General features: G+C 52.8%; 1 protein-coding gene across 2 annotated transcripts; it reads left to right on the top strand.

Moving 5' to 3' along the window:
- Window positions 1-536: 536 nt before the first annotated feature.
- Window positions 537-4455, top strand: PNCK (pregnancy up-regulated nonubiquitous CaM kinase). 2 transcript variants are annotated; one of them, XM_016134129.2, is made up of 12 exons: window positions 537-599; window positions 1356-1425; window positions 1666-1797; window positions 2027-2101; window positions 2185-2323; window positions 2491-2614; window positions 2799-2874; window positions 2970-3082; window positions 3177-3255; window positions 3351-3438; window positions 3610-3754; window positions 4108-4455. In XM_016134129.2, exons 2-11 carry the CDS (start codon window positions 1358-1360, stop codon window positions 3745-3747), a joined length of 1032 nt encoding a protein of 343 aa, XP_015989615.1. In that variant the 5' UTR covers window positions 537-599; window positions 1356-1357; the 3' UTR covers window positions 3748-3754; window positions 4108-4455. The 2 variants fall into 2 exon arrangements, with proteins under 2 accessions (XP_015989615.1, XP_015989614.1); XM_016134128.2 differs by lacking the exon at window positions 537-599 and adding an exon at window positions 696-859.
- Window positions 4456-12336: the final 7881 nt, after the last annotated feature.

Here is a 12336-nt window from a genome sequence, read left to right as displayed (position 1 = left end):
TCATGCTTTGGAATGTCATTGAAAGCCATGGGAGGGTTTGTAGCTGGGGGTGACATGATCTCAATAATTGGAATGCTCTGGCTTCTGGGTGGGGAAGACTTGGGTACGAGAGGTTAAGGGCGGGTTCAAAAGGCAGAGGGAGCCCAGTGAGAAGGCCGTGGCTGTCATCCAACTGAGTGCCGATGGGAGCTCAGGCCAGCGTGGCGGAAGTGCCAGGGCTGGGCTAAGAATGGAGGCTGTTTTAGAACAAATGGCCTGGACTGAGCTGTCACCCCAAGGCATGCAGAGAGCCATGTCAACATGAGAATGAAGAGAACTCTGGACGGAAGACACTGGTGGTGCAAAGGCCCTGGGGCCAGCCCGGCCCGGCCACCAGAGGGCTGGAGACAGCAGGAATGGTCATGAATGACCGGGGAGGGCGGCAGCGGCGCGCGCCGGCTGATTGCCTTACAAGGCGCCTTGCAGCGCTGTGGCCACCGCGTGCTCGGCCGCCAGCGCTCGGCGGGAGCGCGCGCGGAGTGGGCGGGGCCGGCGGGCCCCAGGCGGGGGGCTCCGCACAGCGGCCACTGCGCGAGGCGACGCTGCAGCTTCCGCTCCAGGTCCGCACCGGGCGGTCCCGGGCGCGTGAGCGCGCGTGCGGGGGCGTGCGGAGTCCCAGGCCCCGGCCGCCACAGCCCCCGCGCACACCTGTCACGCCCGGCGCGCCCCCTGCCCGCATGCGCGCGGCCCACGCAGCTCGCGACGCGGGAGGCCCAGGCTGCGGAGTCCCTCCCGCCCCGCGGCGCCAAGGGCCGGGAGCGCCTGGGCGGCCGCGTGGGTGGCCGTAGTCGTGGCAGGCGGCTGTGCGCGGGGGTCGCAGGTGCATCTCAGGCGGATTGGTGGCGTGTGGGAGCTGGGCTATGGGGGCAAGTCTAGGCCTGGGGGCGGCGGGGGACCCTCTGAGCGCTGTGCATGGGGGTGGGTCCGGAGGGGTCGGGGCGGGGGGTGCACGGAGCCTTCTGGAAAGCGGCTGATTGTGGCTGACTCGGTTGTGTGGCGGCAGAGAGTGGAGTCTGGGCGCTGACTGACGTCGGGGTGCTGGGGTGGGGGTTGCTGGATCGCGGCTGTGTATCTAGGAGGGGGAGCGGTGTATGCGGTGGCCTCGGTGGGTGGTGTCCACCTGGGAGTGCCGACCTGGGCGGTGGGGGATGGGCGAGATGGGTCTGGGCTGGGGGAGGGTGCCTGGGACCATATGGGCCCCGTGTTCTGGAGAGGGGCTGTCGCTGAGGGTGGCCGAGGCACTGCTGGGCCTGGGGTGGGAGACAGGGCCGCCCCTCGCCCAGGGGGCCTCCCTGCACCTCCTCCTTGCTCCTCAGACATGCTGCTGCTCAAGAAACAGACAGAAGACATCAGCAGCGTCTATGAGATCCGGGAGAAGCTGGGCTCGTGAGTGTGTGTGAGTGTGCTACTGAACGTGTGTCAGCGAGCGTGATGCATGTGTGTGTGTGTGTGTCAGTGAATGTGCGTGCGTGGGGAGATGGGTGGCGTGGGATGGACAGGGCCTCCCCATCTGCTTCAGTGAGTGGGGCCCTTCCCTCCCTCCACCTCTGCTCTCTCTCCCCTGCCCCTCTCCTCTTCCTCTTCACCTTTCCCCCTCCCTTCCTGCGTCCCCCATCTTTGTGGCAGGGGCGCCTTCTCTGAGGTGGTGCTGGCCCAGGAGCGGGGCTCCTCACACCTTGTTGCCCTCAAGTGTATCCCCAAGAAGGCCCTTCGAGGCAAGGAGGCCCTGGTGGAGAATGAGATCGCAGTGCTCCGCAGGTATTTGCCTGTGCTCTGGCCAGGCTGCTAGCACTCAAGACCTTCAGGGCAGTGTCCTGGGGCGGAGTCCCCTGCCTCCTCTGTGTCCCCAGAAAGGCCTGGACTGGGGCTCTGCCTTGCTGGATTGCGCAGGGGTGGCCTATGGTAGGAAAGGGGGCAGAGGCAGGAGGAAGCACTGAGGCACAGAGGGGCCTGCAGCGGCCCATCAGGGCTTTTTCTTGCTGTGCAGGGTCAGCCACCCCAACATCGTGGCTCTGGAGGACGTCCACGAGAGCCCTTCCCATCTCTACCTGGCCATGGAGCTGTGAGGAGGGCAGGGACAGGCTGGGGGTGGGCAGTGAGTGAGGGCCAAGGGGCCTGGATCAACTGAGCCCCGTCTTCCCTCAGGGTGACAGGGGGAGAGCTCTTTGACCGCATCATGGAACGTGGCTCCTACACAGAGAAGGATGCCAGCCACCTGGTGGGCCAGGTCCTTGGTGCTGTCTCCTACCTGCATAGCTTGGGCATCGTGCACCGAGACCTCAAGGTGCCTGCCCTCTTGCCCTCCTGCTGAGGCCTTACCCAGCCTCCCTGTGCGCCAAAAGTCTGGGGGACTTGAGGGGGCACAGCCCCTGCAGTCTTCCCTGTCCTAACCTAGGGGGACACCTAACCGGGGCTGACCTGGTGCTTTCTCTGGCTGCTCCTGTGTCATAGCCTGAAAATCTCCTGTATGCCACGCCATTCGAAGACTCCAAGATCATGGTCTCTGACTTTGGCCTCTCCAAAATCCAGGCTGGCAACATGCTGGGCACTGCTTGCGGGACCCCAGGATATGTGGGTAAGTGAAGGGGGTGCCCCGAGGCTTGCTGGAGGCCAGGGGGCTGGGGGACCCTGCAGGAGTTGAGGCGCCAGGGGCAGGGCAGGCGGTGGGCCATTCCTGGGGTCAGCTAGGCTGAGCCCGGAAGCACTGAAGGCTGGTGTGCGCGTGCGCGGGTGTGCGTCTGTCTGTCTCTGGCCCCCAGCCCCGGAGCTCTTGGAGCAGAAACCCTACGGGAAGGCTGTAGATGTGTGGGCCCTGGGTGTCATCTCCTACATCCTGTGAGTGACCACTGGGAAGGCTCTTCTTCTGCCTGCCTGCCCCCTGCTGGGTTGGGGAGGGTGGGACAGCTGGGTGATTCATCTGTGGGCGCCAGGCTGTGTGGGTACCCCCCATTCTACGACGAGAGCGACCCCGAACTCTTCAGCCAGATCCTGAGGGCCAGCTACGAGTTTGACTCTCCCTTTTGGGATGACATCTCAGAATCAGGTGAACTTGAGGCTGGCCCTGAGCTCAGGGGAGGGAGGAGGGAGTGACCAGGGAGGTGGGGATGGGTCGGGCTGACCTGGCCTCCCTGTTCTAGCCAAAGACTTTATCCGACACCTTCTGGAGCGAGACCCCCAGAAGAGGTTCACGTGCCAGCAGGCCTTACAGCATCTTTGGTGAGTGGGACCCCTGTCGAGCCGTCCTGGGACCAAGAGGAGGGACCAGCCCCTCAGAGACCCCCTAGCCCCACTGACCCTCGGCCTCCCCCTAGGATCTCTGGGGATGCAGCCTTTGACAGGGACATCCTGGGTTCAGTCAGTGAGCAGATCCAGAAGAATTTTGCTCGGACCCACTGGAAGGTCAGTGTGGGGCAGGACCCGTGGACCCATTCAGTTTGAACATGCACCCCTCCCATGCCTGCCCTGTCCCTCAGCCTCAGGGGCATGGTCTGGGCCGCCAGTGGTCTCTGTGGTTCTCGAAGTCTTGGGGCCAGGGCTGGGGCATGGCCTGACACCCCTCTCTGCCTGCAGCGAGCGTTCAATGCTACCTCCTTCCTGCACCACATCCGAAAGCTGGGACAGAGCTCAGAGGGTGAGGAAGCCTCAGAGCGGAAGATGGTCCGCCACAGCCACCCAGGCCTCGGGGCTGGCCAGCCCCCCAAGTGGTGATGCCCAGGTGCGTGGGGGTAGGCCTGTATCCCCTGAGAGGTGGCTCCTTGGTGAGCTTAGAGGGTGGTGAGCCGTATGTGGCCAAGAGCTAAGCGGGGCAGACCCCATAGAGCAGAGGGCTGAGGGCAGAGAGCACGGATGAAAGGGAGGAGTCAGGGTTCTGGGAGGAGCCGATGAGGGAGGGGCCAGCAGGGGCTGGTGACTGCGGGCACCGTAAGGATCTGAGAGGGGCCCAGTGACAGGGCCCAGTGGGCGCCGCCGCTGACAGCCATGACTGGGAGCAGGGGCAGAGGGCAGGCCTGGGTGCCTCCTGACTGTCCCCCTCCCCTGTGCACTTCTCTCCTCCTCCACCCCCGGCAGATGCTGAGGCCGAGAGCACTGACCCGCGGATTCCCTTCCCATGGACCCTTTCAGTCCCTTCTCCCCATGCCCCTCACCCCGGGGCTGGCCTCTGCTGGGCGCATGGCGCTGGGGTGGGGCTGGGGCACCCTCCAGGCTCCGCCCTCACCCAGGGGCTGGCGGGGCATGCCCACCAGGGTTCCCTCTCCCCTGTCGCTGCCACAGCCACTCTAGAAGCTGAAGAGGCTCCAGAGGCTGTCCTTGCACGCTGTTCTGCGCTTCGCTGACTGTGGGTGGTTCCGCTTGTGTCGTGGCCCTCCAGCGCCCCGCCCCCAGTTTCCCCCAAATCAATAAAGACAGACAGAGCAATGGGCCAGTGGTGAGCTGGAGGGAGGGCTAAGGGACAGGGATGGGGTATGAGCATGGAGGGGATGGGTGTCACCTGCGGGAAGGAAACCAAGGAGGCAGAGCCACTGCCCGTGGGTCCCCATTCTTTGACCTTGTCCACTGCCACCCAAACTCCTGGTCACTCGGATCATGGCAGACAAGTTCCTGGTTGTCTAAGAACTTCCTCTCCTTGCTCCACCCCCAAAGTGCCCGCAAGAGGCAGCCTAGCCGCCTGCTCTGCCACCTTAGAGTCTGGCCTGCATGTGGCTCTGGCTTTCTGTTGGGCTGCCGGCAGAGGGGGATGGCAGAGGCCAGGCCCCCAGGGATGGGATGCAGGGCCCCTGCCGTGCAAGGTCAGGTGGAGGCCTGTAGCCTGGAGGGCGACCAAAGTCCGGGCTGTCTCCTGCAACATCTCCCACACTTCCCTTCCCTTGGCTGTGGCCTGACAGTTTCCAGCGCGCAGCTTCCTATGCAGAAGGCTCATGTCAGAGGGCGGATGTGGAGCCCTTTGGCCAGGAGAGGGCGCCACTGGGGCGCCAGCTGCTGTGCTGTGCTGCGGCTTCTGAACCCATGGGCTCAGGGAGCTGGGGGGGGGAACCCAGGCTGGGTTGGTTATGGCTACTGTTGTGAGGATCAGTGGTCTGTCTTCTGGTCCATACAGCTCCTGCCACTCGCACCTCCATTTTTGAGAGGTGCAAACCTCTCCTGGCCCTGCTAGGCCTTTCTTCTGTGTCCGTCCGGGGCCAATCCCTAGGGCCAGCCCTCAGCCCTAGCAAGAGCACAGAGAGCACCCTCAGAGTTTCGTGTGAGCTGCTCACTCCTTCCTCCTTCCTGTGATCCCTGCCCCCTCTGCTCCCCCGCCAGCTCTGATCATGGAGCGTGATGAGGAACCTTCTCTTTGTTGACCTTTGGGACCTGAAGGGAGGCAGTCAGACCCAAGGCGGGGCTGGCCTGGGTCTCAGCATGGGGGCTGGATCAGGGCTTGGCGTTGGAGCCAGGGGGCTTGGCTTCCACCGAGGGGAGCAGCCAGTGCACAGCGCACCTCTGGATAGCTGGGAGTGGGCGCGCCCGCCCACCGGTTCCTAGGCCTACAAGCCCCTCTGTGGCCTTCTTCCCCTCCCAGCAGCCCCTCAACCTCTTCCTTGAGCCACGTTGCCCCCTGCACACCCCTCCACAGGCTCCTCATCCCGGGGCAAGTCCCGATGGGGGTGGGCAGCTCTCTCCGCTCTCACGGCCACTCCTGGGCCGTCCCTTGCTCCAGGCTTTGGGGTCCCAGAATCCAGGGGACCGCAGACAGCCAGTGCCATGGCCAGGTCTCAACAACTTGACCTCCTCACTTCCAATGACCTGCCTTTCCTCCCCGTAGCCCCCCCTCCCAACTTGGGGCCTTGTCATTTCCTGTCCCTCTGCCTCGGCTGTGTTCCCCAGCGTCCCTTTCTCCCCTTTTCAATTGTTCGCATTGTACCCGCGATATCAACTGGTTCTTGTTTTGTCCATCAAATTGTGATTGGGCCTCTGCTCTGTGCCAGGTGCTGGGTCTACCGGACAAGGTCCTGCTTTCATGGAGGAGATCCTGCGGTGGGGGCGGGGCTTACTCGGGTGACAGGAATGGCCTGTGTGGGGAGAGCAGCATGTTGGCTGCTGGGGACGTCCTGAGCAGGAGCGTTTGAGCCAGCCTTCCAAAGGATCACACTCATTCAGAGAGGCGCTCTTCCAGCCCAGGCTTGTGGCCAGATCGTCTCTGTGGAGTTGGGGCCCCAGCTTCGGCTGCCCTGATACAGGGTGCAATTTGGCCTCTGGCCAGAAGGCGGCACCATGGTCACATGCATCAGCTACTCTTGCTCCTTCAGCACCTGGGGCAGCTGCTCAAAACCTTTTCTCTGTGCCACCACCTTATCCCCAAAATCCTGCCCCAGGAGAGAGGTCCCGCTCTACCATCTGGGAGCGGGAAGAGAGTGGGACCCCCAGGTGCGGCAGAGGCAACACCCTTCCTTCGTCCCTCCGAGCTCTTCCCATCTGAGGGGACAGCTCGTGAGAGGAAAGCTTTGGGTGGGCTCGGCTCTGGGATGTAGCCTGGGAGAGAGGACTGGTTCAGCCAAAGGCAAGAGGGGAGGGGATGGAGAAGGAGTGGGGGGCGGGGGTGCCGTGAGAGCATGTCACGCTCAGAGAGCAACAGGTGCTCAGGCTGCAGGGGCTGCGGCCTGGCAGAGCCAGAGTCGGGCCTTGGTCTCTGAGCAGTGGCGAGCCACAGTAGGGGTTGTAGCAGGGCGCCCTTATCCAGTCTGGGGTAGGCGCTGAGCTGGGGCGGTTGGGAAACGCATCGTTCAGGAGCAGGGTCCAGCAGCTGGCTGGCCTGGGCCTCAGGGACTAGACCACAGGGCTTTGTGGGTGTCCCGAGAGGAAGTTGTCTCCCTTGTTCTGGGCCACACAGGGTTGGTCACACACTCTGTCAACCTGAGGGACCACACTGGGTGGGGAATTAAGGAGAGGGGTTCCGGGGTGGCCCATGTGTTTCTGGGTGGATCATGGAACCATTCGCTTAGAGGGGTTCACTTGGAGTGGGTTTCGGGGTGAGACAATGAGATTGGTTTTGGACATGGCAAGGTGGAGGTGCCCGAAGGGGAAGCAAAACAAAAGAGACGTGTCCCTCACCCTCTTCTCTGCAAATATGGCTTTAGCTTTGCCACTGGCTCCAAGGATTAGGTCACTGGGAACTCTTGCTGGGAACTCACTGTGTGCCAGGCCCTGTTTTGGAGAACTTTCCAGGTATTCGCTCAAACCACAACTGAGAGGGTATCCATTGTCGTTATCACTGGCCCTCTGGGAAACTAGGGCACAGAGAGGCCAAGCGACTCAGTCAAAGCCACACAGCCTTGTGCTCCATCCTGCCGCCTGCCTCCGTGCAAGTGAGGAAGACTCGCTGATGTCATGAGGGTCGTGTGGGGACTTGAGGAAAAGGTGGGAGAGTTCTCCAGCCTTCTCTCTGTGTGTGCGAACTCAGTGTGAGGGAGGAGAAGGAACGCTAGGCTGGAAAAACTGCTCTGGCTTTGAGTTTGGGCCTTGCGGGTGATTTCGTCACCTCTAATGTCCCCGTGCCTCAGTTTCATTTAATTAAATTTCCTGTGAAGTGAGGACCTGAGAGGTTTTTCCACTGTCGCCAAAGTAGGGTGTGGAAGCTGAGCTCTAGAAAAGACCCCTGTGGAGTTCAGTGTGGGATGGATGGGAAGTGGGCCAGGGCTGGGGACGGGTCCATGTGTGCGGGTCATGGGGGGGGCAAGCCAAGGGATGTACGGAGCCTGTGCCGAGGCTCAGTGGAAGTGGGACTGGGAACGTGGAGATGGGTCGTGCTGGGCTGAACGGGGGGCAGGGTATGAAGGCGTAGAGGATGCCCCCTGCACAGCAGACCATTCTGGAGGTGAAGGGGCCAAGCCACGCCCCCTGGCTCCACTCTAGGTTGAGTCCCTTACTGCTGGCCACTTGGTGGGCGTGTGGCAGCCATGTTCTCTGCCCAACCCCAGCCTCCCCCAAGCACCGCTGCCTCCATCCTTGTCTTCTCAGATGGAGTGTTTGGGAAATGACAAACAACGCGGTTTGGTTGACTGAGGCTGGCTGTGAGACATGATTAGAGATCAGCCTGGAAAGTGAACTTTCTCAAGAGGGCACCGGGGAGCCACTGAGGGTTATAGACAGCAAGGTGACAGGATCAGATTTTGGCTCAGAGTTTTTCACTATTTTTCAATACTGTCCTCTCTTGATAAGTATTAAAACCTCATCTCCAGATTTCCTCACCAGGCCCCACGAAGAGCTTGGTAGTTTCCCCACCAAAAAGGGACCCAAGCCTTCCTCACATGAAGTCCCAGGAGAGGCTCGATTGTTTTTCTCGGTTTAACCTTGTAGTTCTTTTAACTATGTTTTTTCGAGTGAGGTTATTCAGTGCAGATGAGCTTAAAATTGCTGTATGTTTCAGGTAAGCCGAATATTCGATCAAAATATAATGACATGGGGTAGTACCAATAATGCTTTTACCTTATCGTCTGCTTCGATAGTAACATAGCAACTATAAATTTCCTTTGATATTTGCCTGGTATAGCTTGTTCAATCGTTTTCCTTTCCAACTTAAATTTCTTTTTATTGAGATATAATTCACATACCATAAAATTCACTGTTTAAAAACTACAATGTATTGTTTTTGAGTATATTTCCAAAATCGCGCAATCATCCCTATGATCTAACTCCAGAATATTTTCATCACCCCCAAAGAAACCCCTGCACCCATTTAGCGGTCACTCCCCACTTTCCGCACCTCCCTACCCCCAGCCCCTGGCAAACGCTAAGCTACTTTCTGCCTCTGTGGGTTTTCCTATTTTGGTATTTCACATAAATAGAATCATACGATATGTGGCCTTTTGGGTCTCATTTCTCATGTCACGCATACGTTTTCATCCATGTTGTAGCATGTGTTACTATACTTCATTCTTTTTTACAGGCGAATAATGTTTCATTGTATGGATAGACCACGTTTTGTTTATCCATGTATCAATCGATGGACATTTGGGTCGTTTCCACCATTTTTGGCTATTGTGAATCATGCTGCTATAATAATTTCTGTGCGGGTTTTTGGGTGGACATATGTTTTTAGTTGTGTTATTGGATAGAATTCACCAGTAAAGAATTCTGGGCTTGGATTTTCTTCGTGGGAAGATTTTCAATTTCTAATTCAACTTATTTGCTTGTTATAAGTCTACTTGAATTTTTTGTTTCTTTTAAAATCAATTTTGATCATTGGTGTCTTTCTAGGAATTTGTCCATTTCATCTGAATTGTCTAATTTGTTGGCATAAAGTTGTTCAAAACATCGCCTTATAATCTTTTAAATTTCTATAGGTCAGTAGTAATGTCTCTCTTTTCATTATCAGTCTTAGTAATCTTTTTTTCTTGACCAGTCTAGGTAAAATCAAAGAACCAATTTTTGTTTGAATTAATATTTTCTTTTGTTTTTCTGTTTTCTATTTCACTCATTTCTGCACTAATCTTGCCTCTACTGGCTTTGGATTTAGTTTGCTTTTCTTTTTCTAGTTTGTTAAACATTAGGCTATTGATTTGAGACCTTTCTTTTTTGCTGGTACAGCTGCTTTAGCTGCATCCCATAATTTGAATATGTTCCTTTCATTTTATTCTGTTCAAAGTATCTTTTAATTTCCCTTGCAAATTTTTTCTTTGACCTTGGGTTATTTAGAATTCCGATGTTCGATTTCCAAATATTTTTGAATTTCTTAGATTTCTTTCTTTCTTTTAATTTTTCATTTAATTCTGTTGTGGTAAGAGAACAGATTTTATATTATTTTAATCCCTTTAGATGCGTTGAGACTTGTTTTATGGCCTAGGTTATGTTCTTTCCTGGAGAATGTCCCATGTTTATTTGAAAAGAGTGAGGATTTTGTATTTGTTGAGTAGAGTGTTCTATAGATTTGTTAGGTCGAATTTGTTGTTAGTGTTATTCAAATTTTCTGTATCCTTGCTGCTTTTTAAAACGTTTTATCAATTATTGAAAGTAGAGTATTGAAATTTCTAACTATCATACTTGAGTTGTCTCTCTTTTCAATTCTGTCAGTTTTTGCTTTCTGTATTTTGGAGCCGTGTTGTTAGATGTGTATACATTTATAATTGTTATAGCTTCTTAACGAATTGACTCTTTCATCATTATGAAATGTTTATTCTCTAAGAACAGCTTTTGTCTTAAAGTCTATTTGTCTGATATTAATATAGTCACTCTGGCTCTCTTATGATTACCGTTTTCATGATATTTTTTTTTCTGAATTTTTACTTTCGATCTATGTATGTCTTTGAATCTAAGGTTTGTCTCTGGTAAGCAATACATAGTTAGCTGAATCTTGCTTTTTTGAATCTCTGACTTTTGGTTGGGGTGTTTAGACCATGCACATTTAGAGATCGATGTGGTTGGACTTACATTTGCCATTTTGTTACTTGTTTTCTATATATCTGCTGTCTTTTTGTTCCTCTTTTTCCTGGACTACCTTCTCTTGTGTCAAATATTTTTAGTGTACCATTTAATTTTCTCCATAGATTTTTAAAACCATATATTATAGATAGATAAAAATTACAATATATATAATTGCATTACGGTATGCATCTCGATTAATCGCAATCTACTTCATATTAATACTCACTTAATTTTGATAAAATGTGGAGACTTAGCTCCAAGGTAGGTTCATTCCTTCTCTCCTCTCGTGTTAGTATTGTCATGTATATTACATCTATATAGGTTATAAACCCTCCAAAACACTGTTATACCTAATGCTTTATATACTCTTATGTCTTTTAAAGAAGTTAAAAGAAGAAATGAGGAAAATAGGAGAGACTTTTATATTAACCCACATATTAATCATTTTTGATGCTCTTCGTCTTCCTATGAATTCAAGTTACTAATTGGTGTCAGCCTGATGTACTTCTTTTAGTGCTTCTTGTAAAGAAGTATACTAGCAACAAATTCTCTCTTTTTTTTTCAACCTTCCATTTTTAAAGGATAGTTTTGCTAGATATAGAATTTTTGAATAATAGTATTTTTTTCCTTTCATTTCTTTATCATTTCACTGTGTTTTGGCTTCCATGGTTTCTAATGAGAAGTTAACCGTTAATTTTATTGTGGTTCCCTTCTACATGGGTAATTTTTCTCCTGTTGCTTTCAAAATTATCTATCTTTGGCTTTCAACAGTATAACTAGGAAGTGTCTACAACTAGCCTTTCTGTGTTTGTCTTACTTGGGGTTCATCGAATGTCTTGGATCTGATTAATGCTTCTCATAAAAATGTGGACATTTCTGCCATTATTTCTTAAAATATTTATTCTATCTCCTCCTCTGTCTTTTTCTCTTTAAAAGCTCCCATTACACAGATTATAGTATGCTTGTTGTTATATCACAGGTCTCTGAGGTGCAATCGTTTTTCTCTCTGTTCTTTGGATTGGATAATTTATATTGATCTTTTTTCAAGTTCCCTAATATGTTCTTTTGACATCTTGAACTTGCTCTTAAATACCTCTAGAAAAGTTTTCAGTTTTGTTAGCAAACTCTTCAACTCTATAATTTCCATTTAGTTATTTTTTATAATTTCTGTATTCTTATTGAAAATTTCTACTCATTGATTCATCATTGTTATACTTTCATTTAACTCTTTAAATATGGGTTTCTTTGGTACTTTGAACATATTTATAATAATGGCTTTGAAGTCTGCATCTGCTAATCCCAACATCTGGAAACACTCAGAGATAGTTTCTACTGACGGATTGTTTTCCTGAATGTGGGTCACTTTGCTGTTTCTTTGCATGTCTTGTAATTTTTTTGTTGAATATTGAACATGTTAGATAATATTTCCTAGTGACTCTGGATTCTGATATTCCCTTTCTCCCTAGAGGTTGTTATTTTTGCTGTGTGTGTACATGTGTGTCATAACTTGTTCGTTTCTTTGTTGTATAACTTTTCTGGACAAAATCTCTGAAATCTGTCTGCCTGCAGTGTATAGTCCTAGTGTCTCTGCTTAATTTTTTAAAAATATTCTAGTTTAAAATATTAAACCTGGTTTCCTAAGGGCTGCTCCTGTATCTGCCTGACTTAGTGCCTGGGCAATCATTGGACAGAAACTATGCTCAAACATCTTGGGCTGGTAAGGCTTCAGTAGTATGCTGAGGGATCTGTGTGTGGGTAGGGGAGTTATTTCAATGTTTAGGCTATTTTAAGGTCCGACCTGGGTTTTCTTTCCATTGGGCTCTTTTGAGTCTCCTATATACATGTACATAGCCTCAAGGCAGTCCCGGAGAGCATGAATAGCTTGGGACCTCTCCATTCTCT

The sequence above is a fragment of the Rousettus aegyptiacus genome, unplaced genomic scaffold (genome assembly GCF_014176215.1).
Source record: "Rousettus aegyptiacus isolate mRouAeg1 unplaced genomic scaffold, mRouAeg1.p scaffold_m13_p_9, whole genome shotgun sequence".
Taxonomy (NCBI): Eukaryota; Metazoa; Chordata; class Mammalia; order Chiroptera; family Pteropodidae; genus Rousettus; species Rousettus aegyptiacus.
Note: the sequence above shows the minus strand (reverse complement) of the source record. Positions and strands in the feature narration are given on the sequence as shown.